The sequence below is a fragment of the Furipterus horrens genome, unplaced genomic scaffold (genome assembly GCF_987537825.1).
Source record: "Furipterus horrens unplaced genomic scaffold, mFurHor1.1.pri manual_scaffold_4, whole genome shotgun sequence".
Lineage (NCBI taxonomy): Eukaryota > Metazoa > Chordata > Mammalia > Chiroptera > Furipteridae > Furipterus > Furipterus horrens.
The window spans coordinates 174,434,447-174,447,668 of NW_028327174.1; the positions used below are offsets into that span (position 1 = coordinate 174,434,447).

Below are 13,222 nucleotides of genomic sequence, written 5' to 3' on the forward strand. Positions count from 1 at the left end.
GATATTAAGTTTTCTCCCTGGGCTGGGGTCCCCTGAAGCAGGCCACAACATTTTGTTTGGACATCACTGCACCGGAATGAAATGCTGCGTTTTTCTGGAGAACTTTGCACTCAGTACTCTGGGCCTTCCCGTGGGAGAGCATACACACTGAGCTGAGATTTGGTGAAAGCCATTCCAGGCAGGGTCAACACCTTGAACAAAGGCCTGAAGTCAGAGACAGGCAAGGCCAGCTGGACAGCCAGTAGGCAGCCCTTCCTGGCTTGACATCGGGGGCCGGGGGTGGTGGTGGTTCTGTTGGGCAAGAGTAGAAATAAGAGGACACAGGAAGGATGGGGCTGGAGCAGGATCAAAAACTCAAAAGCCCACAGGGGCCAGCAGAGAGACAAGCTGGCCAAGTGGAATCTGGGGCAAGCAGGAGAGCACAGTGCATCCAGAGAGGGCAACCACTTCTCAGCTCTACCTGAGCGTGCCCACACGGGCATGGGGACCCAAGGTGGACAAATCTCCCAATGTTTCAAGAGAAGTTAGACATTTGAGTCTTTATGTTAAATCTCCTCATTTATAAGGCACTTTTAAATTTAACTTTTGATGGTAGTTCAAAGAATTAAAAATGAAAATGGTATTCAGTAAAAAGTCCTCTTCTCGCACTCAGTGCACATGGTTATCCCTCCGGAGTGTCTTTACGCATGTGTGCGCAACTACAGATATGCATTCCCACTGTCCCGCTCTTCTTTCCACAACAGCTAGCATCTGTACACACCTTTCTGGCTTTTGCATGAATAATGTGTCTCAAAGATCCTTTCCTATCAGGGCATAAAGAGCTTCTTCATTCTAGTAGTCCCGTGTATGGACAAGCTGCTCTTCATCTGTCCAGTCTACTGATGGATATTTGGGTTGTTTGTCTCTGATCTTTAAAATGTTGGGGTTATTTTTTAAGTTTAAATAGCACTAGGCAGACAAAACAACCTTTAGGCTGGATCACGGGGACACCAAATGCCAGTGGAAGGAGGAGTTAGGCACTGCCCAGGTGTGAGCTCATAGCATGAGTGCTGGCCTGGACTTTGCAGACACCTCAGCTTCTGGCTCACCAGTGGGAAAGGAAATCACGTCAATGGAGAACAGCTTCAGGTTAGTCCTGTTTAAACTTCTTTGCCTTTGAGGTAGTGAAATCCCTATCACCATAGGTGACCAATACCTGGTGTAGAATAGATCCCAGGGCTGGGTGAAAGGTCAGGCTACCTAATCTCTGAAGTTAGCTTCCCCTCACTTTGAGAGTCCCCCAGGCCTGACTGTGGGCTGGACTCAACTGGCAGTGGAGAGAGAACTGAGAAATGGTCCCACCCACTTGTCATCTCATTTGCTCATTCATTTATATATTTAAAAGACATTTTACGAAGTTGTATTTTCTTTCAGAAATGCCTTTCCCCCAAATCTTCAGAGGCTTCACATGGTTGGGATCATAGATCAAATGCCACCTTTCTACACTCATCACCATCCCTCAACCCCAGCCTCTTGCTCCTTTCTCCCCCAGTTTGTTATAAAATTACATCACCCATTTCCTTTTGCTTGCTGTGAATTGTCTCACTCTCCCCAGCAAGGAAGCCCAGTGAGGGCAGAGACCGTCCACCATGGCCGCCATTGTGCTCCCAGCAGGGCACAGCGTGACAGTCCACTAAACAGTCACTATGATAGTCTGCTTCCTCTCTGACGCACATGACAACATTGACACCCAGCACCTTCCACAGGATTCCTAGAAAAGCTCCCTGACTGAGGTGGTTTATGCTGATTGTAGTGTTTACTGTCATTTTCCCTGTGCCTTTGGCTACCTGAACACATAAGGCATTTCTTGTCTTTTTTGCTTTTATTATTCATTATGATTTCACTCTGTGGGGGAAGAGTTATTTAGCTGGGTCTGACTGAGCCTCAAAAAGAGTCATAAGAAGCAGGTCAGCCCTGGCTGCCATGGCTCAGTGGACTGAGCGTCGACCTATAAACCCAAAGGTCACTGGTTCGATTCCCGGTCAGGGGCTCATGCCTGGGTTGCAGACCAGGTCCCCAGTTGGGGGCATGTGAGGCAACCAGTCATTGTTTCTCTCACACATTGACATTTCTCTCCCTCTCTTTCTCCCTCCCTCCCCTCTAAAAATAAATAAATAAAATCTTAAAAAAAAGAAAGAAAGAGCGAAAGAAAGACAAAAAGAAAGAGAAACAGATCAGAGGAACAGTTCCCCAGGGAGAGATGAACATACTGCCATTCAGGGCAGCCTGGCACCTGGCCAGATTTTTGATACAAGAGCTCAGGAACATACTACTAACTACCATTTACTGAGGGTTTTATGTGCCAGGCTCTGTGCTCAAACCCTGCATGGACCACGCATGTAATCTTTGAAGGAATCCCAGGAGGAAGTTGGACCGCGGGCCTCATCTTAAATGGGTCACACGGGCATGGAGGCTGGGAAGTTGCCCAAGGTCACCCGGCTAGAATACGGGGAAGCCGGGCTTCCAGCTAGACAGTCTGGACTTTCTGCTGACCCTCTCAATTATATGCTAGAAGAAATGCCTGCTGGAAATTTAAAATGGAATGTCTCAGTCCATCCAATCACATAATAGCAGCCAGGGCCCTGGGGAAGCCCCAGTTCCGGCTCTAACTCACTGGATGTGGCCTCGAGGTCACTCTCCCTCTCTGGACCCGGGTCTCTCCAGCTGTGAGGTGAGCAGCTGGACCGCATGACCCTCCGATCCTACCTGTCACCTTCTCCCGCAGCTGCCCACACATTCAGATGTCACCTTGGCATCTCTCAAACCTTCTCCCCCTACTATCTCATTATATCCTCAAAAGAACCAAAGAAGTCAGATGGGGTAGAAGTTGCCATGTCCACTTCAAAGTTAGGAAAACTGAGGCTCAGACAGGACAATCTATTTGCCAAAGGATAGGACAGTTCAGGTGGCAGAGAACAGACGTAAACCTATTCCTCAGACACCTGGTCTAGAGCCTTTTCCTCCAGCCCTCAGCTATTGCTTAGACAAAAAAGACAGAAGAGGATGGACTTACTTGCACATCCAAGTTTGGGGCTCTGAGTTTCTAAACATCAACCCTCAGGGATACAGCAAATGAGAGCTAGCAGTCTTAGAGGCTTGGCAGTCATTCTGTCCAGCTTTGTGGGTGTTCATAGACTGCCCACGTATGGTCTCTGTTGCTTAGAGTGGGAGCCTCAGATTCCAGGGCCTAGGTCATCCACCAGCCTAGTGTTTCCCAAACTTGTTAATCAGAAGTCTCTGTCCGCCATTCAAGCCCGCTGATACAGAGACATGGCCCTCAGGGGAAGGGACTAGCAAGGACACAGGCTGTCCCGTTCCTTTGTTCTCTCAGGCAAAGGGTCGAGTGGGCACAGCTTGGGGCATGATTGCCTGGCCCTTCACTGGATCCCCACCCGCTGCCTCCCTAGGAGCTAGGCACTGTAGCAGGCCTGTGGCCAAGGGCACACCTGCAGATAATGAGTCCCAATCAGGATCGGCCCAAATTGCTGACAGTGCAGGAACTGGCTGGCCATGTCACTGATTTGCAAACGGCGAGCAGTTTCTGAACCATGGCCCCGGCTGGTAGAGCAGGGGTTTAACTTAATATTTAATGTGGCACATAAATGACGGAGAGAAGCTGACTTGTTCTCTAATGAGATCTTCCTGAGGCAGCTCGGAGTGTGAGGGCTGGGATGGAGCAGCATCGAGGCCACCTGCCCAGCCCCTCCCCAGGCCTCAGGCTGGCATGCTCCAGCTGGAGCCCTGAGTTGGGCTCACAGTCCCGCTGTGGGAGGAGGTAAGGCCTGGAGCTGGAAGACTCTAGCTCTCCCCCAAAGAGCTCAGAACTGCGTCAGCACATCACTAACACAGAAGGAATTCAACTAAAGGCCACGGGGTAACATGGAGGCCTGCTCTACCCTAACAGCTCTTGTGGGCTTTCATTCAAGGCGCTCCACCATTGTGCAGTGGGGGTCAGCAACAGCCCCCTAACAGATGTTTTGAAAATCTGTGAGAGCTTCTACATGATTGAGGGACATTACTGGTTACAGAGGAGCAGTCCCACGCAATAGGTTTCCTTCATTCTATACTATTGTCATGTCTTGCCAAACATTCATGTAGGTGAAAATATCTGTTTGTAATTATTTAAATCCAGAATTGAACTTCATTTACATAGAAATGTGAACTTGCCATTTCCACGGTCTTATTATACACTGAGTTTCTAGGAGTGTAACTACCATGTAAGCCAGACAAAGTGTTGCTCACCTACTGGCAGTGTCACATTCACAGTCTGAGTCAGTATGAGTTCCTATGTCCACCCTTCTGTGTTAGTTCGTGTTCAGGGCTATTGTATTCACAGCGATTCTGGGCATGGGGCAAGCCCCAGACTGCATCATTAGTTCTCACAGTTAGACACACAGAGTTATTTACTTTTCAAAGTACATGTCATTTAACTGTAAACAATTTCACTTTCTCCTTCATCTCATTATTAAGGCATTATTTTGATTTTATTTGAAATCAGATGTGAAGATAGGCTATATTTTTTAATGAAGTTAATTTCAGGACAGTAAAAAGGCATGTTAATATGTGCTAACCCAAGGGGATGCTGGGTGGGACTCGGCAGAGAAGCCCAATTTGAGCACAGCACCAGAATGCCCTGTGTAGCGGGGGGAGGGACTGGGGGTCTTCTACAGAACCCTCACATACAAGCATCCGACCTGCAGGTCTATGTCATGCCTCTGTGTGCATGTCCTTTATAGCTTTTCACAACAATGGGATCATACTTAAAATACTATTCTACAAACTGTTTATTTACTTAAAGATACATCTTGGACACTCATTCATGTCAGCACTGATAGCTCTATTTAGTTCTTTCTAATAGCGGCACAGTCCTTCAGCAGACTAGAGTCTCAGAAGTGCAATCACAGTCTCAGCGCTCACTGGCTTCTTTTCCATCTACAGAGGCTTGAGCACAGATAGTAGAATAGAATCTTCTTGCGATCTGGCTAAAGCCAAGCTTCCCATGAACGCTAACCCCTCTGCAGAGCAGTCCCCTTGGGGATCTCATCTGATCCTCAAAGGACCATTTCACAGACAGAGAAACCGAGGCTCAGAGATGCATCCAAAGCCAGATAGCAAGGCAGTGACAGCTCTGGGATTCGCCCCCAGATTACCTGTGTGGCAGAGTGGCTGGCTGCACAGGCCCTGGAATCCATTTTTAACTTCACTGCCTACTAGCTGGGATTTCTGGCAAGGTATGTAATCGTCCCAAAGCCTCAGTTTCTTTGTGTATGAAATGGACCTGAATATAATAGTACCTACCTCCCAAGGTTCCTCTGAGGGTAACAGGAGTTCGCCCTGGCAGAGTAGCTGGTACTTAGTAAGTACTCGATAAAGTGACAGTTACTATTATAATTCACTAGCCCAGTTTTCTTTCCACTCTACCACCCCCATCTCCCTAATTATGTATAGTCCTTGAAAAAAGTGAGGACCAGGGTATGGGGCTTGAGGGCCAGCTCCAATTTTTTTCCTCGCCCCTTTTATTGAGCAAGGCACTGCCCCTCCCTGAGACTTGGTTTCTGTGTATATAAAACAGGAGTGCTGTCAGAGGTCTTGTCACAGACCCTTGCGACACCAAGGGAGAGGACCTCATAGTCTATCACTCCAACTGAGGCTCCCATGTCCCCATCACTGCCCCATTGGAGATACCTCCTCACCTGCAGGCTCAGCTGCATGTTAGGTGGACAGGGGACCAAGTTACTCTTGCCACTTGACTGATCCCCACATGGTGCCCAAGTCTGTAAACAGGGTCCTGGCTGCTTCTGCCTGAGCCCCATGAGCGCCAGTACTAGCAGACCTGTCAGCCCAGGGCTCAGAGCTGGGCCGACCCTGCTTTGTGACCTTGTCCCTTCCTGCCCCCTCCCCTAATGTTCTAACTTGAGTCCTGCCCCCAGCTCCCCTGGTACAACCACAGCCTACCTGCATTTCGAAGAACCCCTGTCTCCGTCACTAATCACCGAGTCCTGCCTACCAACCTACGAGGACATCTTGCTACCTCAGGCTGGACCCAAAGGCTCTGGCCCAAGTGCCACCATCAGTCCCCACTGTCTGTCTGTATAGTATCTGAGACTGTCTGCTGCCTGCCAGGTTGGACAACCTCCCAGAGCTGAGTCTGTCCCAGCGCTGCTGGAGCAGGGAGGGGACTCTGTCTGGGTCCTTCCTGTTCAGCACCTTCTGCAGCAGCAATCCCAGCAGTGACCAGCTACCATAAGATGGCTCCGAGAAATAATAATAGTGACATGTATTGGGTGCTTGCTGTGTACCAGACCAAAGTCTAAGCACCTTATATGCATTAACGCTTACGGCACTATGAGGTAGGTGCTATCACCATTCCCACTTTAGAGATTTAAAACACACACACACACACACACACACACACACATGTGCCCATAATTCTTATATAAATCACTCAAGATTATACAGCCAGTCAATGGCAACTTCAAACCCAGCAGTGGACCTCCAAGGCCCAAACTCTTTATCTTTACACTGACAGCTAAAGAGGCTGGCCCCAGGCCTTCCAGAAAGGCAGCTGCTTTGCATACACCACGCACCCTCCAGCCCTTCTGGACCCGACCTCTGCCTGGAAATCTGAAATGCCAACAAAAATCTGCCAGGCGGCCCACTCATCCTTGAGGCTGGAGCAGACCAGGGTTGCCTGTCTCATGAGGGGGGTAAATCTCAGACCTTTGCATACTCGGCCCCACACACAGAGGATCCTGAAGTCACCAGGCCCCCCTGACGTGAGACTTCCCCGCTGCCCCTCCCAGCGCACAGTCTGTGTGGCATTTGCTCTCCTCCAGCTTCATCAGAGCTGTGCCTCCCTCTACAGCCGTGTCTCATCGCAGCCACCACCCCAGGCCCCAGCAGTCTCCTGCCTGACCTGTTCCAGGACCTTAGAGCCTCATTAAAACAAAAATGACCACTCAAGCCCAAAAGCACCAAGAAGCCACTCTTCCTGCCACATAGGCATTCTCAATCTCTCTCTTTCTCTAGCTCTTTCTCTTCTCCCCCTGCCACCCATGCCCACACTCCAGGTGCCCTCACCTGTCACAATGGGGTAGGTCTGTGGCCCAGGCACGCTGCTTCCGATATCAGCAGGAGTTGGACTGGTCAGGTTGGCCTTCATGTCGTCCAGCCCTCCAGTCAGTGAGGCCATGGCTGAATACTCAGGGGTCTGAAAGAGAACACAGAACAGAAGCATCTCAGCATCGAGACTCCAAAGCACCCCAACCAAACATCACTGCCACGTTCCGGGCTCAGCCACCTAGCTGGGCTGCCATGCCAGGGCCAAGGCCTCCAGGGACTCATGAACACCCAGGCGCTGAGAGGTATTGACAGAACAAGACAGTACACAGAATTGGCAGCCCCACCCAGGTGAAGAGGTGGGCAGCATTAAGTGCAGCTTTGCAAGAATTCAAGCCCCGCTTCTCTGGGGCGTGCAGGCTCCCCTCACCCAGCCCCTGCCGCCAGAGAAAACCAGCACCTTCAATGTTGGGAGGGAAACATCAGCAACCAAAAGCAAGGCAGAAGTAAAAGCCTGGTGGCCAAGAGGCTAGAAAGAAAGGTTTCTGATTCTGTGCTCTTAAACCACAGATAGAGAGTCACAGTAACAAGGTTAACAGAAACTTGAGATATCATCCAATCCAAACCCTCGTTTCATAGATGAATAAATCAAGGCCCAAGGGGAGGAGGGCCTTGTCTAAGGCCAACCGAGCAAGGTCCCAGTGGAGGGGATGGCTTACCCTAACTTCCCATCCCAAATTCCGTATGTCAAACCAGCTGACAGTCTGGCAAGTGTTTGGGAATTCTGGAAGCATGTAAATACCCGTATGCTAAACACTGTGAGGTGCATACATCACTTCTGATTTACCAAGTCCATACTGACTACGCGCATTTGGCCCATGAGTCACGCTCCTTCCTTTAAGCCATTTCATGAAAGCAGAGCCTGCCATGAAACGTTTCCTTGGCATCCAAGTCACTGTCAGAATGGTCTCCAAAGAAGGCTGCAAAGATGCCACCTGGGTCTTCCCATTCAAGAGCAGACTAAATTATAAGCATGAGTGACAGGTCTCTTCCTCCCATCCAACCCCCAGGCTTATTTTCAGATAAAGCAAATATGTGCAAACACCTAAGCCAAAAAATTTAGTTGTGCATTCCAAGCTCTGATTGATGTGGGGCGTTCCCTCCAGGACCCTGGCATCATCAGTGGAAGACACCCCCTTGTTTGTCCAGAATCATGTTCCTGGCAGATAGGGACAGGAAAGCAAGCCATCTTCTGAAAGGAGTTGTAAGCACCCTGGGCAAGATCACAAGGACTGAGCCACAGGGAGGGAAACTGGAGGAGCCACTAGGCAAGTGGCAGGCAGAGGGGACTCAGACTGAGGTGCATTCCTGGCGCTTTTTTCTGCAAATGGATTAGAAAGTGCTTCCCGGGCAGCTCAGATGCCCACCAGAGGGGATGGTGGCTGAGTCCAGGAGGAACTGCAGGCACAGCCCCTGAGACGGACTCTCCCTGACAACAGCTTGTCCAGAGCTCCCAGAGTTCTTCAATCACCTCCCGCAGAAGCTGGTTCTGAAACGCAGAGAGGAGCACAGGCCTGAAGCCAGCCCAGGTCCTTCTAAGGGAGGAGGACAAGATAGGGACAGACCTCCCTGACATCAGGAATCACTATAAAGCTGCAGTAACTAAGACAGTGGGGGACTGGCACGGGGCAGATAAATAGACCAATGAAACAGAAGCAAGTCCAGAAACAGATCTGTGCATATATGGAACCCTGATATATGAGAGGGGTGATGTACAAATCAGCAAACGATGGCTCTAATAAATAGTGCTGGGTACCCACTATCCATTCAAAAACAAAGGGGGAGAAAGAAATTGGATCTTAACTTCATACCAGACACAAAAATCAATTCCAGGTGGATTGGAGACCTAAATGTGAAAGGCAAAAGCATCTAACGTGGTCAGCTCTAGGTCCGGCCAAATTTGGGAAAAAGTCTGCCCTTCATGGAAAGGAAACAAGTGACCTTGGGACACTCACACAGGGTTCTCAGTCACTGTAAGGACAGTAGTGAGTTCTGATCAACCTGCCACCCTGCTCCATTGCCTCCTCCACCAGGAAGTCCTTCCTGACTACCATTTCCCCAAGAGACAGGAGTAATGCCTTCTTTCTGTTGACCGCAACAAGTGGTGCCAGGACATAATCTTTACAACCATGTCCAAAGCTCACATTGACCAATCAGGTTTACCTGTATTGTCCCATTCAATCATTACAATCAGTTCACGCAGTGGGTTCTATGTTATCCCCATTTTACAAATGAAGAAACTGAGACTTCTATCCTAGAGGGGAAGGGCTTGCCAAAAGTCACATATCTCTCGGTGCCAGGGCCAGGATTCAAACCAGGTCCATCTGACTCTAAAGTCTTGACAATCGCCTTAATTATTTTCATACCACAGTATGTCCTTACCTTTCAACAAATATGAAATCAATTTGCTAGTACTAACATTTAAAAAATGAAATTAGAATGGACTAGAACAGAAAATATCCAAGGGTCTCGCACACAGAAAGAGTAAGTTCTGTTAGTGAATCTTTGTTTCACATGTAAGTGGATATGTATGTACTAGGTAGAGATGAAAATATATTTCTTGCTATAGGTTACAACCAGCAAAGTCTTCATTCCATGTAACAGGGAGCTATGGAGAAAAAGTTTCTGTCTAGATTTCATCCTGCATACATAGAATGGGACTTGGTGGTGGTGCTAGCCTTCTAATTTGTTAAGATGAAACCTGGAAGTCAAGCCCACCAGAAGCAGCTCGTTCAGTTCACTGCTATGAGCCAAGACAGGGGGATCAAAATGCCTCTGATAAGGTTCTCTTCCTAGAAGATGTCTTCTGGAGTTCCTGGGATCCTGGGGGTGGGGACAGTACCTCCCTCCTCCCTGTGTTTCTGAGTGTCCCGAGTGTCGTGGAGGCTTGAGCATAGTGGCTATTCAGGGTTTATTGAGCTTCCCTTGTGTGCAACATGATGGCACGTGAAGACCAGACATGCTCTTTGACCTTCATCCACGGACCTCAAGGGGAAAAGACACATGGTCCCAGAAACTCCATCCAAGCGGGGTAAGAGCACAAAGGCATTAATTTACACAAGGGGAGAAGTGGTTGGGAAAGGTTTCCTCAGGCAGACTGTATTTAACCTGGGTCTGAGCCATCCCTGACCCCTAAGGTTGAGAAGAGCTAAAGGAAGGCTCAGAGGTAAGAGGACAGGAGGACCCAGAAACAGGGCAAATAGCTGGAGAAGGTGAAAGTAGAAGAGGTAAAGATGGAAAGGTCAATAAGGTGGGATTCGACTGTGAAGGGCTTGCACAGTGAACATGTGGATGAACAAATGAATGAGTAACCCTTTGGAAGGCCAGGCAGCATCTCAGCCAAGCATCAGCATCCCTAACCCCTCCCCACCCCACTCCCAAGCCTTCTCCTTCTTAGACTCCAGTCTGCACAGCTGAGCCTGCAAGAGAAAGCTGCTACTCCCCCCCACCCCCCACCAAAGCAGAGCCATCCTGGATTTAAGAACATTACAAGAGAGTGGCCAATGGAGACATACTGCCTTTTAGTTTCTTTAATGTCCACATAGAAGGGCCTCTGTTATTTGATTTTGTTTTTGTAAAAAAATTCACTATCAAAGTTTGTCCAGTCACTTCAACAGTTGAGTTTGGATCATCTTTCAAAGCCACAAAGTCTTCAACTTGCATTACACATGTGGTGGAAGGTCCAAAAATCCAGTCGCCCAACCACCATTGGCTGCCGAAAGGTAAAGAGAATGTCCCTAAAGAGCCGGGGCTCAGGGAGAACAGGAACTTGGAAAGTAGCCCTCACTGCCCTTTTCCGTCTGTGACTCCCACCATTATCACCTCGCAGGGCTGGCCTGGGCCCAGTCTCTCTTCTTTGGGGGATCCTGCAGCTCTTACTCTGCTCCTGCGTGAGTCAGGGGATGCTGCCACTTAGTGCTGGTGTGTGACTATCCCTAAGTCCTCATCACTGTCTGTCCCTCTGAACTGCCTGAAATTTTCAAAGGTAACTGCATTCTCAGTCTCCTGGGTGCCCTGGAACTCCAGGCACTGTCCTACCTCTGCCTGGAGACCCCATCTCACTCATTCATTGAGAGAACTGCTACGTTGTCCACAAGACCCAGCTTAAATGCCATTTCCTCTATGAAGCCGTTCCTGGGCCCCACTACTCCTGCAAAGAAATCGTAACTTCCTTATCTACGTTTCCCTAGTTGACTACATTTTGCACAGACCTCCATTATCCCACCATACATCACGTTTGTCTAGCTCCCTCTAGGTTGCCTTGAACAGATGGGGCACGAAACATCCCTAGAGCCTACCAAGTGCCTGTTGAGTGAATGAAAGTATAATCCATTAGCAAGACATTAGCCACAGTCAAAAATTAACCAGGGATTACTTCCACAACGGCTCCAAGTGACACACTAACCTTCTGCTTCTACCTCTCGTCAAGTCCGGGTGACCAGAACATAATGTCGCTTGTTAAAGCTCCAGGAGAAGTGCCTTCACTGGTCTATGATGGAATATCAGGCATTCAACATTGGTCAGAGGCAGTGAAAGAAAACAGCCATACAAAGAACTTCTTTTTCTAACCCCTGAAGACATGACCATTAAAATATTCAAATTTCATGTCAATCCTTCCTACAATTCATTTCCAGGACAAACCTTTTCTCCTGATGAATGGTTAATTTGTCTCTGACTGAAGAGCAGAAGCATTGGAACCCAGTACATATCCTTCTTTGCTTTGGCTGCCAGGAAGCTCAATAAAATTCAGTGCTCAATTGCCACAACTACATCATTGCTGGCACCTGGTGCAATGATCTTCCACTTTCCTCTGTGTAATTTCTTAACTGTTTTTCAACCTTAACTTAACTAAGATACTTGCAATTGTTTATTTTGCAAGATACTTCAAGTCCTTTGTGAAAGTAGAGGCTGGGAGAGGTAGGAAAAATGACAGAAAAAGAAAGAGGAAGAAAGATCAGAAGAGAGAAAAACAAAGAAGACATTATTGCCTCTTTTTCTGGTCACAGAAAGCCGAGGGCTGAACAGTGGGATGCAGAGACCCTAGGAATACACATGACACACATATATGTGTGTTGATGCACCCATGCACTTGTGAACAAAGCCCCCTCCTCCCCACCCCTGGCCATTGACAGTTACAGGCAATAGCTGTGTTTCACACTCTTACTTCTCTGAGCTCTTGGAGTTTTTTCTTATGATGTCATTTTGGGATTCTGCTCCCTTCCCATCAGGATGCCCTGTTGTTGTCCTTGACTGTGACCCGGGAAGAGAAACAGGTCAGCAATTCACAGACTGTCCACTCTAATGCAAGCAATTGGGATAAAACTTCTCTGCCTACTGCCACAGACTCCTGTGAGAACTCAAGGTTAAGAACAGCATGCCCGCCTCACAGACACCACGCCCCAGGCGTCTGAGCTAGAAGGATACTCAGGCTCACCTTTCCCAACCAGGAAAAACTGAGGTATGGCAGTGGGGGAGTGAGATGGACTTCCTTAGCTCATTTTCATCTGTTGCATTTCGATCTTTTGCCCCCATGGTAGAAAGAAGAGTCAACCAGGAGCGGTAACATGGGGTTCTTGCCTTAGCTCTAACTCTTCGTCACCTGTGTGACGTTAGGCAAGCCAGCTGAGCTCTCTGAGACTCATTTTCCTCGTTAATGAAATGAGATTTAAGTCTAACCCCTTGCTGCCTGCCGCCAGCGTGACTGTGAGGATCCGAAGGAGAAAGAGAAGGGTACCACTTGGGAAACTAAGCACCATTAAGGGTTAAGAAATCCTAGAAGGGGCTTAAGGAGGCACGTGCCCCACGAAAGTGTACGCTGGGTGTCAGTTGGGTCCCTAGGAGATTACCTGGAAAAGGACTGCCTGGGGCTGCACCAAGTATTGTCTCATCAGCACGGGGCACCACTGCCATAGCATGGAGGAGAAAAGAAACACAGACACGTAAGAAGAAGGGCAGCAGGAAGGAGGGCAGTGCAGGGGGACAAGGCTGCGGGGCTGGCTACCTCCGTGGCCACCTTGGGCCACGAGCTTCCCCATCACCTACTGAGTTCCTTCGGGCTCACTGC

At 48.8% G+C, this 13,222-nt stretch overlaps 1 protein-coding gene across 3 annotated transcripts in view; it reads right to left on the bottom strand.

Moving 5' to 3' along the window:
* Nucleotides 1-13,222, bottom strand: part of PAX5 (paired box 5) — a 159,749-nt gene that overhangs the window by 56,585 nt on the left and 89,942 nt on the right. For all 3 annotated transcript variants that reach the window (XM_090274426.1, XM_090274427.1, XM_090274428.1), the window contains exon 7: nt 7,120-7,249. In XM_090274426.1, coding sequence (XP_090130552.1) covers nt 7,120-7,249 — 130 coding nt within the window. The remainder of the gene's footprint in view (nt 1-7,119; nt 7,250-13,222) is intronic.